This window comes from Gymnogyps californianus, chromosome 3, assembly GCF_018139145.2.
Source record: "Gymnogyps californianus isolate 813 chromosome 3, ASM1813914v2, whole genome shotgun sequence".
In the NCBI taxonomy this organism is placed as follows: domain Eukaryota; kingdom Metazoa; phylum Chordata; class Aves; order Accipitriformes; family Cathartidae; genus Gymnogyps; species Gymnogyps californianus.
In genome coordinates, this window is record NC_059473.1 from 98,415,050 (window position 1) to 98,434,403 (window position 19,354).

At 35.9% G+C, this 19,354-nt stretch overlaps 1 protein-coding gene across 1 annotated transcript in view; it reads left to right on the plus strand.

The window, feature by feature from the left end:
• Positions 1–19,354, plus strand: part of EYS (eyes shut homolog) — a 950,400-nt gene that overhangs the window by 745,826 nt on the left and 185,220 nt on the right. Inside the window, exon 37 of the mRNA XM_050893740.1 lies at positions 17,106–17,270. Coding sequence (XP_050749697.1) covers positions 17,106–17,270 — 165 coding nt within the window. The remainder of the gene's footprint in view (positions 1–17,105; positions 17,271–19,354) is intronic.

Sequence of the window (19,354 nt, forward strand, 5' to 3'; positions counted from 1 at the left end):
CTCCCTGGATATCCTTGAGAAGCTGCTATTTGGAAAGATTTCCTAGTGAAATATCTAGGAGTTGCTAAAATATTTCTGTCTAAATATGGAAAGCAAATGAATATATTGTATACAAATTCATATGGTCCCATTCTTTCTTTAACACTGGAATTTACCAGATGGGTTTATGCCTGTATTTCCTGTCTAAACTTTTGGCCTGAAAATTTCCCTTTTAAGACAAGTATGAAAAAAATGCAGAATATTTCAGATATCTTCTCCTAGTTGTTGGAAGCAGCATATAAAAAAATGTGCAGTGTCACAAAGTAATAAATAATGCAGAATAACATAAACTACTACAAGCAAAAAAGTTAGTGTTTCCACAGTGTGTTTCATCAATAGTTTTTAAACTTTGCTTGGGAAGTGAGTTCTGCAGCTGTGAAAAAAATCAGGAGTTTGATTTTTTCTTTTAATTTTAATTTGGAACATTAAAAAGAAAATGTGATGGTTACTGGGACCTAGTATTTTGAGATTACTGCCATTAGAAACTCATCCCAGCTTTTCCAAACTTGAGCCAGCTGGTTCTTCAGTCTTGCAAAAATTCATCAGTGTCCTGACCCAATACTCCATAATGTGGAAACCCCTGGATGGTCTAAGGGGTGTCCTGAAGCGTAGGATTTCCTTTCCCAGAGCTGGAGACCAGGAGATCTGAAGATTTCTAGATCCTAAATAAGGATGTGGGAGCTCTGACCTAGTTGACAGCACAGACTCCCAATACTTCCAGTTCTGTGTTGGGTTCCTGGGGAAAATGAGATCGACAGTCCAGTGTAGGTCAATTTTTAGGACAGGTGTTGAAGGATGAAAGCCTAAGAAGTCTGTCTCAGGGCATACTTTATTTTTACAAAGTCATGTTTTATTTGTAATTATTGTTATTTCTCCTTTTTTTTTGGTAGTTCAGTTGTCCTAGCTGAGAGCTCCTTCAGGTGGTGTAAATCAGTATTTAAGTATCTCCTACCTAAAACATGCTTCTGCTCTATGGGTTTAGCTGTGATCTTTACATACAGGAAAGTGTGCATATTATGATGTGATTTTTTCTCGGACTGTCCACAGACATTTGTACTAACATGAGGAGGAGCATTTTGGCAAGGCAGTGGAAAGGGGGAACTATATTACAAATGTATCCATTTCTCACATACCCTCTCCGCTTACTTTGGCCTTAATTCCAAAATATGTATAATTTCCTAAATTGTATAAAAGAAGAATTGCTTCCTCCCATCCTTTTCATCGCTGACTTCAAGGGAAGACTGTCCTGATTTTACATTACATTAAAGTCTTAAATGGAGCAGTTTAGATTCGCTGTCTGTGCCACAAAGAGCTCAGTATCAGCCTCCCACTGCTGATTTTTTGTAATTGCTATTCAGCTGTTAAACAGGTCTTATAATGGAAAACTGCTAGAATTATCACTTTTTCCCCCTCAGAATATGGTGAAAGTCATCCCACTACATGAGAAAGTCATTGACATCAATGAAAGAAATAGACAATTTGAAAATCTATGAGAGAATGCAACACAGTATTTAAAAGTAGATAATCAATTGAAAATAAGATACCATGAGATGAATTCCCTAGCTCAACAATTACTAAAACTGAATTATTAAGAACTACTAAAATTAAATTTCCTTCTTCTTAAGATAGATTGATATCATTAATGAGATGTATCCTGCATGTGATAAGAAATTCTTTTTTTAATTTAGTGGGTTTTTTTCATTATACTTGCCTAGACTTTTGTCCCTCGAAACACAATAATAATGAAAATAAAGAACAAAAGGGTTTTTAAACAGTTCAATAGCACAATGCAGGAGACCTGGATGTGGTTTCTAAGATAGAGCTTTTTGTCTTTTCTCTACATCCTCTGGGCACAGTACTTAGAAACTGTGCAGTGCAGTGAGTCCTATAGCACTGGAAAAAGTGGCACCATCTTCAGATAAGTTCTACTTGCTTGACTGTAGCAGCACCAAATCCTGAGATGAAAAGAAGAGCTGTTTCCTTGGAGATGTAAAAGTGGGTGGGTATCATCAACCTAATTTGGAATGAAACTTTTCTGTTAAATATATACTTTGTATTTTGCTATTTGTTGATGCCCTAAAACAGCTTCAGTTCTTTTGCTTTGCTTTGTACAGTGTAGTCTCCAAGGAGATCTGCCTCAGTGTGTGGGTAGACAGAACAGGTGCTTTTAGTGTGAGAACAGACTGGAGTTCGGTGGCTTACAAATTGTGAGTCCCTTTTGCTTCCACAGTAGTGTCCTGCTTTTGTCTTTAGAACAGACCAGCTTCCAGTAGCCCAAGTGCAGTTATCTTCTGAACTGAGCAAAAAAAAAGCATACTGAAACATTAATATTTTAGGGGCTTGTTGTCCTGGTTCACTGAGAAACTCTCTAACATTGACATGTTTTATGTTTTTATTGCCACATAACCTTCATACATCTTCTAGTTTGTGTTCCTTGCATTAGAGAGCATCAAACAATTTTTTAGTAGTTTCTGCGTTTTTTTCATAATCAAGCTACATATACTTGAGATCTGTGGCTGCTTACATGCCCTGCTTTAGAAATTCTCTTTTGTGTTGTGTTGAGGTACAAGGATTACTTTAGTCCATGACAAATGTTGCTCTATTTTTGTTGCCTGGAAGAGAAGATTATTTTCCTCCTGGGATCCTTTGTAGAAATATCCATGTATACAAGAAAGTGTTTCTTAAAAGTTGGCAAACGCTGGAATATAATTTGTCATTTGCTTTCCAGCATTTGTGTCGTTTCACTTACTTAGTGTATTTTCCAAACTGTATTCTGGTGGTGTAGCTTGACCACCTGGACTTGAATTATTATCAAGCAGAAGTTTTGCTTATCTTGAAACTAATGTGTTTGAATTCTGCAGTAAAGCTAGGGAGAAAAGGAAATTTTTGTCTACACTTACTTTTCCGTAGGGTAAAATTATCTCTGTTCTTTCATTGACCATGTTGCTATTCATTTAACTATGTATATTTACAAACTAATGCTGTAAATCATTACAGCCTGTTTGAGTAGACCTACTTACACCAATACAAAGGGGCTTACAGTAGTGCTAAAATCTATTTCTGTACAGTTAAACAAAAGGGAAATTATGGTAGGTGATGTGTGATTTCATTGAAATCAATAGGCATGTGGTATTTTGCAGTCACTGGAACACTGTACAGAAATGATTCTGAAATAAGAGCTTTTAGTCTGGAGTAACCACTTGGCAGGTTCCCAAGTAAGCCACAACCTAGAGCTGAAATACTGTTTTACTTTTCTTTCAGAAAGAACACCCCAAAACATGGAATGAATCTTTGTCTGAAGTCATCCTGCATAGAACATAAAACACTAAATTAGAACAAACTCTTTGTGTAGATGAAAGTCAGACCTGCACTGCAAAGAAGTTAAAATAAAAAGGGTTGAAAACAGATCTGTTCAAGAAGGGTGGCTTCCTAGGTTTGTTGAAACTCTCATAGACCTTTTTATTACCTTTGGGACTCAATTTAGGCAGGCCTTTTTGGGTGGGCAGAATGGAGAATGAGGAGAGATGGGGTTGGGAATGTCTGTGTTTACTGCCATGCTGCAGGCTTCTTCTGTCTCCACACGGAGCTTGCTCAGCTGTTCCTTGGAGAAGCAGTCTTTCCCCTCTTTCTTCCTTCTCAGAAGGCATTTACACTGACCCAAAATGCAGCAGCTATGGCAAGGCAGTAAGTAAGTTTCTTGTCTACTGCTCAGTCACTTCTGCTTTAACAAAATCATAGAATCATGGAATCACAGAATGGTTTGGGTTGGAAAGGACCTTTGAAGGTCATCTAGTCCAACACCCCTGCAATGAGCAGGGACATCTTTAACTAGATCAGGTTGCTCAAAGCACTGTCCAACGCTGCAGTCCAAAAATCCACACTACAGTTTGCACACAGCAGGCAATGTACAGGTAAATTGAACAGTTACTCTCTTTGTTTCACCTACGCCCACAGTAGGGATTTGCTACATCACTGTAGCATCAAATTAGTGGGAAAAAGCAAGCAGATGAGCTGAAAGCTCTAATACTGAACATCCATCTCATCTGGCACTTCTACTGGTTATGTTTTGGAAGGGGAGAGTGATGGTACTATAGTTCAAGCCAAGATAGCCAAGATAAAGCCAATAAAATTTCTCAATTCAGTCTAAGGTAATGTCAGACAGTATTGCTTTTACATCTTGGCTGAATAAGGCTGCTAAAAAATTAATGAATTATGCAAGAGATTATGGATTTCTGAGTTTTCAGTTGGCCACCTCATTAGTTTAATCCAGATAAATCTGCTTACTAGATTGTAATATTCTCTTGCAATTTCATGTGACTGAACTGGTTGTGTGCCTACAACACTGAGCCCAATTAAACTACTTTGAAATTATTGCTGTTGGGATTAAGTGAACATGTATATTTGCAAATGTACCTGCTTCCCCCATATGTTGCTGTCCTGTAATTGCCAAAATAACAACCACAGTTACTGCAATTCAGATTCATTATTATTGTTGTTGTTATTATTATTATTAAATATTAACACAGTAAATATTATCCAAAAAATCAATTGGAAAATACTTTTCTAAGACTATTTAACGTTAGATACAGTCTAGTGCAAATGTTAAACTGATCATTATATGTAAGTGGTATTTCTAATTTGGTACTTCCTAACTAATGTAACAGTGGTAAATGTTAGGAAATGAGGGAAAGGAATAAGTAAGATGTCTATACAGATACTTCTCCATTTTATATTTTTGCATTCTTCTATCAGAAAATTCAGGCTAAAAATAAATAAATTACATTAGCAAAACTGTGGGGAGGTAGAAAATTACTCTGTTTTGTGAATCCTCAAAGAAAAGGGTAAATACATTGAAATGTCTGTTTTTCTAATTCCTGCTCTGATGCTAACTGAAGATTGATCTACCTTAATTTGTTAATAATTTTAGCCCTTAAATATTCTTCTTGGTCTATTATTTATTATATAGGGGTTTTTTTCACCAAACTGTAGAGTCAGCTACATAATTCCCAAAGGAAGCCATGGCAAGGTGTTAATATAATTGGGAGATGGAGAAGAAATCGCTTTCATATTCCTATTTTGTGGCTTTCATTGTTCCTCTTAAAACTTCACATTTTGCGAGAGCAGAAATTAACAATGTTTATGTTCACGTTGTTTCAAACCTTGCGCATTCTCACCTGCAGACATTGTCACTGGCTAATCTCAGGCTCTTACCATACGCAGCAAAACAGTATTTTTTCAGAATAAGATCATAACTCTATGCTTTGAATCCAAACGCCTTGAAACATCCCCCAACCCAATACCAAGCTTCAGGGACAACTGTAAGATGCTAGTTTAAACAAATTAAAACGTTGCAACCAATCCACTGGCTACTGTAATTAAGAAGTAGAATCAAGTAAATACATTCATTCCAGGCTTATGAAGTAGAAAAGCTTACACTCTTTGGTTCAAGAAATTAGAAGAAGGACTTCTTGATGAACTTGCTGTTTGTGGTTTTAGTATCCTTTTGCCAAAATGCAGCATTTATTTTTATAATTCTATTGCAGCTTAGTGGATTTTATTGTCCAACCTCCTAATTAGTTTTGTAAATGAGCCTAAATTATGAAATCGCCTTTGAAATCCAATCTTCCACTGAATAACACATATTTACTTTTGCTGCATCATTACTTGTATCATTTTCTTTTCTTTTTCTTATTATGATGTTGCTCTTAAGTCTTGGTTTGTTTGGGTTTTTTCTCTTTTTTCTGTTCCAGTAGCTTATTAACCACTTGTTACACGGGACAATATTCTGTCCATTTATGTGCAGCTGCATGACTGTTTCATATTTTTTTTATTTTAACTAAAACATATATATACACAGTAACACCACCACCCCACCACCACTCCCCAAAAAAGCCACCAAAAAAACCCAAAACAAAACGTATTTTCTAACAAGAAAATTTAACCAGCTGTCTGGAGAAACACTAAATGTATTGAGCACAAATTATTGTGTATCAAAATAAAAAGAGGCATAAAAACCTCTATAATATAGTCCTATAAATATGGTTTAGAGATCTTGCAAAGTCCTAGGAAGCAGACTGAAATTAATTTCAAAACAGTCATCCAAAAAGGCCAAATCAATATTTTCTACATTAAAAGCATTGGTAGAAGGATGTCAATTGATCATTGGTTGATTAACCAGTTGACACCCTACCAAATTAATTTCTCCATTTTATGCAATATTTGTTAAAAGATTAGGAGATCATTCATAAATGAACTTCAGTAATGTATTACCAAAACTTTAGCAGGAACATGAAGAGACTTCTTCGTTCTTGGAGGAACTTGCTTTTACAGGGAAGGTACTGATAGCCAGAAAATGAGAAATTTCAGGAACTGCCTTTGCACCCTAAACCTATGAAAACAAGCTCAGATTAGAATTCAGATTAGATTTACATAATTCTGTAAATTATGCATCTATATGTCTAAATAATAATAGGAAAGTCTAATAAAAATCTCATCAAAATCTCCTAGGAAAGTAATAAAAATTTGGTGCATACACAATGTAGCAATATATAAACTGTGTTATTTATATGAGCACATTAAATTTAGTGTTCTTAAAACTACAGCTTGCATTTCACATATAATATTGATCATCTATTATCTGGTGCCAACCATATGACAAATTACTCTGCAGTGTTATCCAGATGGAAGATTCCTCTTCAACAGACTAAATATGACATACACTGAAAGAGTCTGAAAATTTCTCCAAATTAAACTTTTATAGCCAATTACTCGTCAAGTATTTCTCTGATCCTTTGGGACAGGAATGTTAGTTTATGTCTTCAAGCACCATTGCAGAGAATAAAATTAAACTTAGCTGGCAGAAATAAAATTAAATTGACTGAAAATACATTGATATCTCATAAAGCAAAAAGATGGCCTTAGAATTTTTATAAACATAAGAATTAGAAATACACAAATAAAATATGTACACATTTAGCTGAGACTCACTGTAAAACAACAGAAAATGAAACTATTGGGTTGCATTCATTTGTGTAACCAGTTCTCATTATGAGTAATATATGATCTCTAGTACATCAACATGTTATGAAAAGTCTGAGTTTCCAACTGTATTCCGACAGCTGCCTTTTTCGCCCTGAAAACCAATACTTTATTTCATTCACTCCTTTTACCAGTTCATTAGACTTGAATCAAAAATGTGAAAGCTGATGTTCAAGTAGACTTTCTGTGATACTTTACAGAACAAATATATTAATGAGTGAACTTCAAAAGATTTTTACAAGTCCTGGCTTCATTAAAATTTGCCATAATATGTGTCACAGTGACCTTAAAAGCAACCAGCTTTTCAACATCAAATATAGTAGTGCATTATGACAACTCCAGCGTAAATTATGGTTTGATATTCAAAGTCTACCTTAGATTTTTTCCTGTAATTTGGAGAGAGAGAAAGATATTCAAAGTCTACCTTAGATTTTTTCCTGTAATTTGGAGAGATAGAAAAATATAAATGAAGACATAAAGGACCTTCATTTCCCTCCTAGATAGGACTTTTTTTTTAAATAGATAAAACTGGAGTTTTTGCAGGAAGATCATATTTCCTGTCAAATGTGTTGAGCTTGAAGAAAATATTAGATAATAGCTTTCCAATTTCCTCTATGACAAATTCAGGAAAAGAGTTAAGCACTTTTGCATCATTTTGAATGCAGGTGGTAAAATACATCTGATTAGGTACTAGTATCAATTAGGAACATTCTTTTCACTTCAAAATCCAACGCACTTAGGAGCAAAGTAATAAATTTTGGAGATGAAACTAATCAAACAGAAAAAGATAAATGACTGGGTTGTTTTCAAAACTACTAAAACCAGGTAGTAGAATGCTAATTTTGTTTGTGGATTTGCACCAACAACAACTAGATTGTTTGGAATTTTTTAAACACCCAACTTCTTGACTGTTTTTTATACCTTCTGTTGAGGTACTATTGTCATACCTGTTTTCACAAAATCTTGGACTGAACATGAATGAATAATTTTCCTTTTTCCTTTCTCATGTCAGTCTGTTCCACTTACACATCTGGTCTTACTTTACATGTCTATGTAATATCCATAAAAAATAACAGAATTTAATAATTACACAGCATCTCTCAGCTGGGCAGTTTAGCATACTTCATGGCCATTAACTGAATAAGCTTCATCTTATTCTGTGAGACAGGTCATTTTCTTCCTTTTACAGATACACAGGAGTTGGCTGGAAGTACTGAATTCTCATCTGCTGTAAACTGATGCAGTTATAACTTTGCTGATGTACAGCAACTGAGGGTCTAGGCAAAAAAAAAAGTGATTCTTCCTTCCTAAAATGTGAGGTCAGAAGAGGAATAATGAGGGCTACAAAATAGGAATATGAAAATAATTTCTTCTGCTGCTGCTTCCCTGTTTCCCAAAGCATATGAACATCAAACTGCTTTACTACGATTTTGTTTTGTCAGACATCCAGCTACCTCTTGAAATTCTCAGTATTTAAGGAATGCTAAAACTATCAACATATCAAATATTTTTCCTGAAATAAAAGTAATAACATAATTACATTGGGATGATCTACTTATTACAGGGCAGCTGCCAAAAGAGGAAGGTAACTTGATCTCTAGGCAGTAGGTAATGACAACTGACATATGTTTCAGATAACTATGGAATCATTAATTTCCTTTATGTTAAATGGTGTGTATATTTCTTATCTTCTGTCATGAAGTCTTAGCAGTGACACAGAAAGCAGAACAAGTCACATAAAAATTACCAGCTGGATCAGGCTAGTAGGTCATCTAGCTCAATCTCTGAGCAAAACCAGTCACAAATACTTTGAAAGGAGTATGAAAAACAGGGTGAATGTGATTTTTCCCAAAGTACCTTACTTCCGTTTCCACCAATCAGTGAGATTAGGATTTCCTGAGCTGTGGTTCCATTATATTTGCTGGTCTGGTGGACTGGTTTTCCTGTATTTTTCTTAATTTTTCATGATTTTTTTTTTTTTAGTACTTTTGACCCACTTAATGTCTTGTGGTAATAAATTACCCAAAACAAATATGCATTCTGTGAAAAGTTATTAATCATTTCCTTTTGTTTTTCAAGCCTGTGACCTGACAATATCATTGAGTGCCCTTAGTTTTTTTGTTACGAGACATGGAGTCATCATTTCTTATTCACATTTTCCTCTGCATATTTTATCCATGTTGAATAGGCCTGATCTGTTTCTCACTCTGGAAGCCATACCATCCCTTTGATTATCCCTACTTCTGTTCTGTTTCATTGTACCTTTGCAGAGACATGTTACCAGACTGCTTGGAAAATTCAGAAGAGGTTTTTAATGGCATTATCATCTGCTTTATTTTCCCAGAAATTTTTAAACTCTTTTCATCTAATACTGCTCCACTTGCATGGCAGTTTCCTTCAATGAAAATGAAATGTTGTCCTGCTCTTAAGGATTGCTTATTTGACCCATTGCCTCTCAGTGCTTCCTCTGAGTCTTCATGATTAAATATACTGTCTTTCTGCCATTCGAAGCCCCTAGCAATCTGCAAAGTAAGAGATTAAGTCAGTGATCTGAATTCAGATCTCCCAACTGACAGCACAGAGCATTATCAACAAGGCACCAGGCTGGCCTGATAAAGAAAAACTTGTGCATTTTATTCCGTAAGGATTTTTTGCCTCATAATCCAGGAGTTCAGTTACAGCAAGCAGAAGGCTTTTGTGCATTGAAACAAATGAATAAAAGCAGCAAGGGTGAGATTTATTTTGTTTCATATTTTATTGTCTGGAAACAGCTGAACTCACCTAATCAATTATTTCATAGATTTCTAAAGTTACAGTCATTGAGGAAATGGTTATTTTATTTCTGTACTATTGTAGGTATGTGTGATGCTTTATGAAATACTTAAGTCAGATTTTGTATGTACCAGACATAATCCCTAGGAATTTTCTGAATCATATTTATTTCACTTTGATTTTCTTCCCACCGTGAACATGAGATAAAAGAATGCATTACTCTCAGGTTTTTAAATTTGGTTCCCTGGGATATTTTGTGAGCATGAGATGGATAGAGCAAGTCACGTATTCATCAATTCCTTGATATTGCTGCTAAACTGACTTTTTGCCTTCTGGGAACACTTCCATTCTTGGTAATACGGAAAAGGTTTGCTGAACTGGTCGGCAAAGTTTTTGTCATCTGTGCTTCTACTATGTTCTTTAAGTGATGGAAAAGAACAAGCACAGAATCCGTCCATAAGTTTCAGATCTCTCATAGGATCTTTACCACTGTAATTGAAAAATACAAATAGCAAATTCAGACTTTAAGCCTCTCACTAACTATTCTGATATCCTGTTCAGTTCAGATCTCTAACATTTCAACTCAGAACTACTGTATTAACTTGTTTTTGCCAAAGAAAATCCTCCAGCAGGCCATTTGGTTCTGATGCACAGACATCAAGAGTGAGAATTGTTCATCTAACTTCAGATATTGCCAGTGTAAATGTCTACAGATAAGCTAGTGACCTTCAAGTCCTTTTATGGCAAGTGGAGAGAAATAGGAGGGTTTAGGTCGTGATTCATCTGACCTTTTTGGACGTTTATTATAAGGTGAGGAGAATCACATCCTAGGATTACCCGTTTCTCTTGATTATTAAAGAGGACAAAGGACTTTGAATGCAGTTATCTACCCTGTAGATTGTAGACAGCTTGGTCAGATATTTGGTCAGATCTCTCCTACCTAGAAGATGAATGCATTACTTTCCTTTCTAGGGTTTTGTGGTGGGTTTTTTTCTGATACTCATCCTTACTATTAAAAGGGTTACTTATTTCTGGTTTAAATTTATTTAGTGACGGCTGGTGCAGTTGATGGGTCTTACTATCTTCGAAATTAAAAAGTATATTTTTAATAGAATTCAACAGAATTTAATAGAATTCAGTACTAAACCAAACTTGTCACAAAAAGCAAACAATGCAAATGGAAATTAGAGATAGGAGTGGAAACAGACAGATCCCAATTTACTAGCAGTGGAAAACTGTATTCTTCCCCTTACTGCTGTTTATTTTCTAAATAAGACAAAGTCAAATAGGATCATAATAGAAACTTGTTAAAGTTTTCTCAACATTTTCTTGTTATACTGTGTGTTATTATGAAAATTGTAGTCAATAATATCCCAGATAACTTACTTATTTCAGTAGAAAATTCAAGCCTTCAGTTAAACCATTGAAGTGTAATTCTTAGCAATATAGAATCATAGAATCAGAAAAGTTTGTGTTGGAAGGGATCTTTAAAGGTCATCTAGTCTAACTCCCCTGCAATGTGCAGGGACATCTTTAACTAGTTCAGATTCCTCAGAGCCCTGTCCAACCTAACCTTGAATGTTTCCAGGCATGGGGCATCTACCACCTCTCTGGGCAACCTGTTCCAGAGTTTCACCACCCTCATAAAAAATTTCTTTCTTATATCTAGTCTAAATCTATATGTGCTGTTCAGGGAATCCAAGACCCAACTCTGTAGTCTCTGATATGAATTTTTTCAGATATTGTATCTTGAATTACTTGTAGTCTCCTTTTTTACCCTTAAAATGTTAGAATTTTTTTTTATTTCTTCCAGTATAAATGAGACCTGTAAAAATGTTACATTACTTACAGTTGATTGTGCCTTGCACTTACAAAGTCTTTTTTATATATTAATTTTGTTTATCATTGTATTATGTTGCTTCCTGATCATTGATGTATTTAAGTATCTAAAGATGAAGCTTCTATGCAGATAGGGACCTGAGTTTGATCAATTTAGGTTTTAAACACCTATATATCCTAAAAAATACAGTTTGGGGACTAAAATTCATTAAGCCGTTTTGCTTATTGAAACAGGGACATACTCTGAGTCTGAAAGAACTGTATGGCTTTGAGAAGTTTTACCATTTTAGTTCTCTCACTACCCTCTATTGGTATAGTGTCACATTTGTCACTGTTTAGTTGTAGTAACAGCTAGTATCTCAAAAAGTTACATTCTGCTCAAAGACCTTAAATGTAGGTCAAAGAATCATAATGCAATTCCTTTGTAGAAATTCTCCATACTACAGAACTACTGTGCTGGTGACTCCATTACATTCCCTCTCCTTCTTGTGGGGGACATGGTTGGTAAGTCCCTATTGCCCTTCAGTTTTTCCCTAGTGCAGTGGTCTCCAAACTATTTTGATTGTGCACCCCATCAGTAAAAAATTTTTGAGGACACCCCACAAATGTATGTATATGTATTTGTTTATAAATTACATATATGTACTACTGCAGTTCTAATATTTTTCTTCCTGCATCACAGTGAATTGTCTTGTGTACCCCCTGGGGTGCATGCACTCCACTTTGGAGACCACTGCCCTAGTGGAGCAGTCCCTTGATGTCATGGACAGAGCTGACAGTGTTAGTGGCCCCAGGAGAGAATAAAATAACCGTTTCTTCTGTCAGCCTGTCCTGACAGAAAATGAAGTACAAAATTACTTATTGCCAGCAATCATCTTAAAATATGAAGATATGTAAATGTTACTTGAAAACAGCATGAAATACTCTCATACTGTGGTAGAGTCTTATATGCACGTGGTAGCTGGCATCGATAGTATTTCTGTTAGTAGTTTATTGTAGTTCAGCGTACGTCCTCTTTGGCTCTGATTCATGGAACCTACCAGTGTGCAGCCATGCTCAGTGCTGCATGGAACTTTGATTCTTGCTAATTTAGAGTTCAGTAGAATGAGGGAAGTGGAAAAAGAGATTCCAGACAAGCAGCTTTGCCCATACTATTCTATCTGTGTATTTCATCACAAATGTAAAGATTTTAGGCTCTTAATACACAAACTCAATCAACTACATCAAGGAGCAACAACTGATTTTTCAGAACCATGGTTCTATCTTAGTATAGGTTCTACTTGTAGATACATGCATTTTCTACTTTTTTTTTTCCTGAAAGTTACTTTTTATTCCAAGTTTTTTCACTTGGAATTCCATGTATTGGTTTCAAGGCTACTATTTTGTTACTTTTTAGAAAGAGTTTACAGTAACCATCTTTGTGTACTATGTATGCATGCTAAACATAATTTGTCTTTTCACTGTCTGCTGTTACCAATTATATGTATAAATTGAAAGCATTAATATGTTTGAGACACTTAATGATTTCTTATGGTCCGTAGAACGTCACCTTTTTCAGAATCCTGTGTCAGGGAATTTTGTATTACTTTTTAACATAGCCTTGTGGAATGGATCTATACCTATCTGTATAACGTAGCAACTTGACAAGATCTTCACTTAGAATGATGGTATTTCTTTTGTTTATGGATTTCTTACAATTTTGATAAGCATATTCCACTATCAGAGATCTCCTAACACTCATATCTGTATGAAATCTCTCAAAGGTTATTACTAAGTTCTTCCAAAAATACTATGAGTGTCATTAGGTTGATCTTGATAAGCTTTAGGAAGAGTAATGCTGTGTGTGAGGCTGCAGTTTGCTGCAAACAACTGTTTGCATTGCATCAAACTATTCCCTGTTATCAAACTGTTCGCTCCTATTACCGAATTAGTTTCAAATACTGGTCTACAGTTTGCTGTATGTATGAATTCTGTCAAGGATAATGAGATGTGAAAAATGATTCAAAAGTGGGGTTTAGATTTTGTTACTTTTGCCAAATCCAGCAATACTGAAAAAGAATTGCTTGTTGCTTGACAAATATTAAGGGTATTTAAAATGTGTTTCCACTATATGTAAGATAAGACAAGAACACCTAGACTTAGTGGATATTGCTGCAGGTGCCCTTGGGATGCTGGGGTTCCTACATGCTCTTCACTGTCTTGTCATATGCTGGGCTACTTGCTTGACTAATGCTTGCCACTGAATTAGTTTCCTCTCCAGACCTTCTTTTGGAATTGAGTTCTTATTTGTGTATTAGTTTACTCAGAATTAGCTTTATTTATTGTCAAGATTTAAGGAACAGGGGAATATGTGTACTTAAAAACAATTTTTGTAGTTACAGAACAAAGTTACAAAGATCAAACGACAAACTACTATGATTAACAGTAAAGATTTTCCTCTGTTATTCAAGCACTTCATCTAGCTTGTGATGCTTGCAAGTTAACTTTTAAGCCAAATGGAGGAGAGTGCTCTAGAGAGTTTTCATGGGTACATTTTCCTGTAGAGAGGATGTGCTGTCAGAGCATGCTCCCTGATGCTGGGAAGCTATTCTCTGCAGTCTCTGTGGCTACTCAAACATCTCCCTCCTCTGCAGTATGGGACATAGAAAGCACAGTTGACCATGTCCTGTTTCAGTACTCCTCAACTGTTGAACTGGAATTCTTCACCGTTGATTCCTTATGCTGGGTAGGAGCTTTTTCTTGGTGTCTTGTGCTTAAGAAGCCTTTGGTGGTTTCTTTGCTTCATTGTGCTACCTGTAGAGGTTGTATTCCTTCTGATCTACATTGCAGATAATCAGTCTCAGTTTGTGTGAAGATGAAAGCTCAAGGAGATATCCACTCTTTAGTTTTCTCCCACTTGGGCCTTTCATCCAAGGAAAGAACTAACCCCTGTGCTCTCAGTGACCTCTTTGCTGATGTTGTGACAGATTGCACCTGTTGTACAGCTTTAGGGCAGAGAATGACTGTTGAGGATCAGCAGGCTAATAGCCTGCACACCACGGGGAAGAGGGTGGACTCTGCATCTTTGCAGTTCTGGATGGCTTTGTCGGCCAGGTATTAGTTTAAGTCTCTGGTGAAGTCTCTGTCTTTGCTATATCTCTTCTGCTGATTCCTGAGAGGACTTCACTGCATTGGTGATGCAGGCCTAGGCTGCTTTGGGCGCAGCACTGCAGGTGTAGTCACTACAGCTGAAATATAGCATTTTTCTCAGTAGTTTTGCCTATCCATTAATGCAGAGACTTCTGGATGCAGGGTGCTGGACTCCCTGGAAAGTTGCAGGTCTTTATGGAAGATCTCTCCTTTGAAGGAAACTGTCCCAGCTAAAGGACTGATGAGGTTGTCCTTCCTTTCAAGACTGCTCGGACATCCTGTGCTCCCTTCCCCTTCTCTCTCTCCTCCCCCTCCCCTTCAGCTAGCTGAAAGAGACTGCACAAAATATTATTTTTAATGTAGAAACTAAATTGTGGACAGTTAATCTCAAAGTTAAGTAGTTTTTCAAGACTGCCTAATAAAAGACTTTTTAATAGCTTTAGCTGCAAGGTATACCACTACATTGTGAGTACTATACTATACTGGGGTTTCTGAAGGCACTACATTTGAAGAATAAGAATTAATGTTGTCTGCACAGAGCCTCTCTGTGAAAGATCACAGAATCACCAAATCGTTGAGGTTGGAAGGGACCTCCTGATATCATCTAGTCCAACCACCTGCTCAGGCAGAGCAGGGTCACCTAGAGCAGGTTTCTCACAACCATGTCCAGTCAGGTTTTGAAAATCTGCAAGGACTGAGACTTGACAAACCTCTCTGGGCAACCTGTGCCAGTGTTTGACCACCCTCACAGTGAAAAGGCATTTTCATGTGTTCAGGTGAAATTTCCTGGTTTTTGATTTATGCCCATTGCCTGTCAGGGGGTACTGCTGAGAAAAGTTTGGCTTCCTCTTCTCCATCCTCTCCAGTCAGGTATTTATAGGTATTGATAAGATCCACCCGAGCCTGTTCTCCTGTCTGAGGAGTCCTGGCTCCCTCAGCCTTTCCTCATATGAAAGAGGCTCCAGTCCCTTAATCATGTTTGTGGCCCTCCACTGGACTAACTAGATCTGCTAGTACTGTTTCCCTTCAAAGTATGGATATAATTAGACAAATGGCATTCTCATTGTGTAGGTCTGCTTCTGACTTTTTATTATTTGCAAGGCTTTTGACCCTTACCTCACCCTCCAAGGGAATTTTTTCATCCCATAGTTTTTTCACTTTCTCCAACAATCCTGATTTTTCCAGACCTACCATTTAGAAACATAACTACTTCCTGCTTTCCATCCTGCCTTTCTTTTGCTATCAGGTTGTGCATTTTTTTTAATGAATGCCCTTCAACACATGCTTGTTTAACTAGGGGTTTCATTTTGTTCTTTCTTCTTAAGACCAATCAAAATGGCAGAGAATAAACCATGGGCAGATTTCACAAACAAACAAAAAATTAATAAAGTGAATAAAAATTTTTAAAAATAATATCCACATACTAGTCATGCCTATGTGTAATCATCAGTCACAAATCCATTGTATAGTTTTAGTTCATTAAATTAAAAATTTCTTTACAAAAATATTACCTGAACTCAGACTGCTTTTCTTGTTGCTCTTTCCTTATTCATATCCCTGGTGATGAATTTGGACAGTCTTCAAGGAGCATTGCTTAACTAGGATGCTTAAGGTATCAGGAAGACATTCTGCCTAACCTCAATTATTTTTACTCTATTTTTTCTTGCTTGAATGGTATTATTATCACAGCTACAGGGGGAAAAAAACCCAAAAACATAATGACAAAGGTAATTAATGCAATAAATGTTGCAAATGTTAAGCCTTCATAGTTGAAAATTTTCTCTTGTGATTATTTATTTTCAAGACAGGAGTAGTGTAGTGGAACAATGTATATACTGCGCAATGGCATCCTCATAATTTCAAACCCAGAACATTTGAGTATCCTCAAAATGAAGAAAACCTATGTTTCTTATCTACAGCTATAAAGCAAAAGTACTTCACAGGGATGTCATAGGACAAAAGTTCTGCACAGACACATCTGTAAAGATGAAAATTTGTGACAATCTTTTGAACTTTGTTGCATCTTCTAGCAGTAGTCCCTCCTATAATGGTCTTTTCACTTCTGGTAATATGCAGATGTAGAACATTTTCATTTTCTGCATATTTAACTTGAATGTTTGAAATTAAATAAATTTATATGCATGCTTTGCGAATAATATAGTTGATTACACTATTCACAGGTATTCAGAAGAATGGATATTTTTAAATGTGCTTTGCTGATTATATTTTATTTTATTACTTTATTTTGTAATAAATTAATAAAATTAACTTTTGGTTATTCATTTCAGACACAGTACTTTTTTTTCCATCCTTCACTGGAAATTCTTATTTGGAACTACCTTCTCTGACATCTGTATCTGAGACCAGGACTGCATCTGGGCAGGAAACAAGCAATCTGACGACTCTGTACTTGACAGTGAAAACAACTGCTCTAAATGGCACAATTCTTTACAGTGAGTACCAATGATACTTGAAGCTAAGTATCAGTTTTAGCTCCTTCAGGTCCTTATTAACTTTAGTGTACATCAGCTGGCATTTCTTATTCAGCAGTGAAATGAGTCATTAAAATGCAGTAGAAGCCTTTTGGTATTCTAATGCATGATGCATTATCAAATTTGAACCATCGTTCTTTGTGTTTCTCTGGAAAGTTCTTTAATTTATGACTCATTGAGCAAAACATAACTTACAACTGAAAATGCTGCTTCCGGACAAGAAAGAACATAGTAAGCATATGACTCCAGTAATATGTGTTACAGCTCCAAAATGCAAATGTTGAAGAAGTTTTGAACAATTTAGTACAGAGAAATAGCTTCTCTATAGTTGGGTTGAGACTCGCTTTTTATTGTAATTGTGATCTGGGTTCCAAAGATTTTTTGATTTGCAGAAGTATCTGAAGTTCTGCAAATTTGCCATATTTCAGAGTATTTACTGTGATTTCACACTTCAGAGGATTCTTCTGCGGTCCCCGGAGATTATACTTGCAGACTTGGACATATGCTTGTTAATACTACATAAGAGTGTTACTTCTTGCCTGCATATTTCATTCCTCAGTATATGGCATGAACTTCTGAGACAGTATGCTCTTCACTAGTCAGCAAGAAAAATAGGCTTCTCTGCCAGTTGAATATTTTTATATATTTTAGCTTGTAATTTCTATCCAAATGGAAAACCTGGAAAGTGAGGTGATTTCTTCCTGAATCCAGGAAGAGCTAGAGAAATATATTTGTGGAATCTATGTGATAGATTTACTCCACAAAGACAAAAGCATTAGGAACATTCTCTGTTCACTGCAGCTTCCTAGGGTTTGCCTATACAAAGGAATCTTGCTGATTTAATATAAATTATTTTGATTAATTTTTGTTATTTTTATATTAATCTGTAAGTAATATATGTGAATTCACCTGCACTATGAAAATATTTATAAGCCAGGGTTAAAAGTGGTATAAGCTTCATGGCATTATTTAATTATGCCTTTTATTATTATCTGTATAACATTTTCTTCAGATGTAAAACACTGTAGCCCCAAATTGAACATTTATGTTTACTGCTTTTCAAAATGTTATCTCAAATCTTTGTATATTATAGCTGGGCTGTTGCTGCAGCTGCCTAAGCTACATGGCTGCAGAATTTGCTAAGAAACATGGATAAGTAGTGATCTGGCTGTTCTTTATGTTGAAGTGTTTTATACTTGTTAGTTATTTCAATTTCAAGAGGAATTATTTGTCCTTCAGTAAGAATTCAAGGAAGGTCACTGGCAGTACTTTGAATATATTTGGCATTTAATGATTTTGTTTGCCTCATCACTGCAAGGTAGTTGGCTTCCAGCCAAAGTTAAAGCTTACTATCTACCCATAAGTCCTGAGTATGCATGTCTGTAAAAAAAAAAAAAAAAATCCAACATGGAAGTTTCTCTGCTATTCTGAGGGGGAAGTGGTGAAAACCTGGATAAGTGTACAGTACTCCTACAGCCAGAGCCAAATTTGTTTCTATCACTACTTGTTGGAAAAGGTTTTGATCTGAAAGTAGCAAATTTACGAAGCTGGGGAGGGATGGTGGTTGGAGTAGCTTTGAAACAGAATTTGCAGTGCTGGATGCTGTTTGCCTAGTTTACAACTCAACTATTTTACACAGAATTTGCTTATCTTTGCAAACATCAAATGTGCAAAATTTGTAACTGAAAATCAAATTCCAACTCTTTCATTATCTATGCTTTCCAATAATCACAAACAAATATAAGATACTTGCTTCTCCGATACTTGCATTTTATACAGAAATTACACAAAGATGAACATTATATCCTCTCTTTTTTGTTTCCATCCAGCTACACAGGGCAGAGTTACAACCTAAGCTTTAGTTTGTAGCAGGAGTTCCACACTTGCATTCACAATCATCATTTAAAATGAAAGTGCATTGAAAAGCATATTAGGCTTGATAATTTTTTAGGAGATGTCTCTGCCTTTTCTTTTTAGGTTTCTGCAATTGTCAGGTTAGAGCTAGCCTGTACTTGGAATTAATGGGCTGCTTAGAGTAGTGTTGA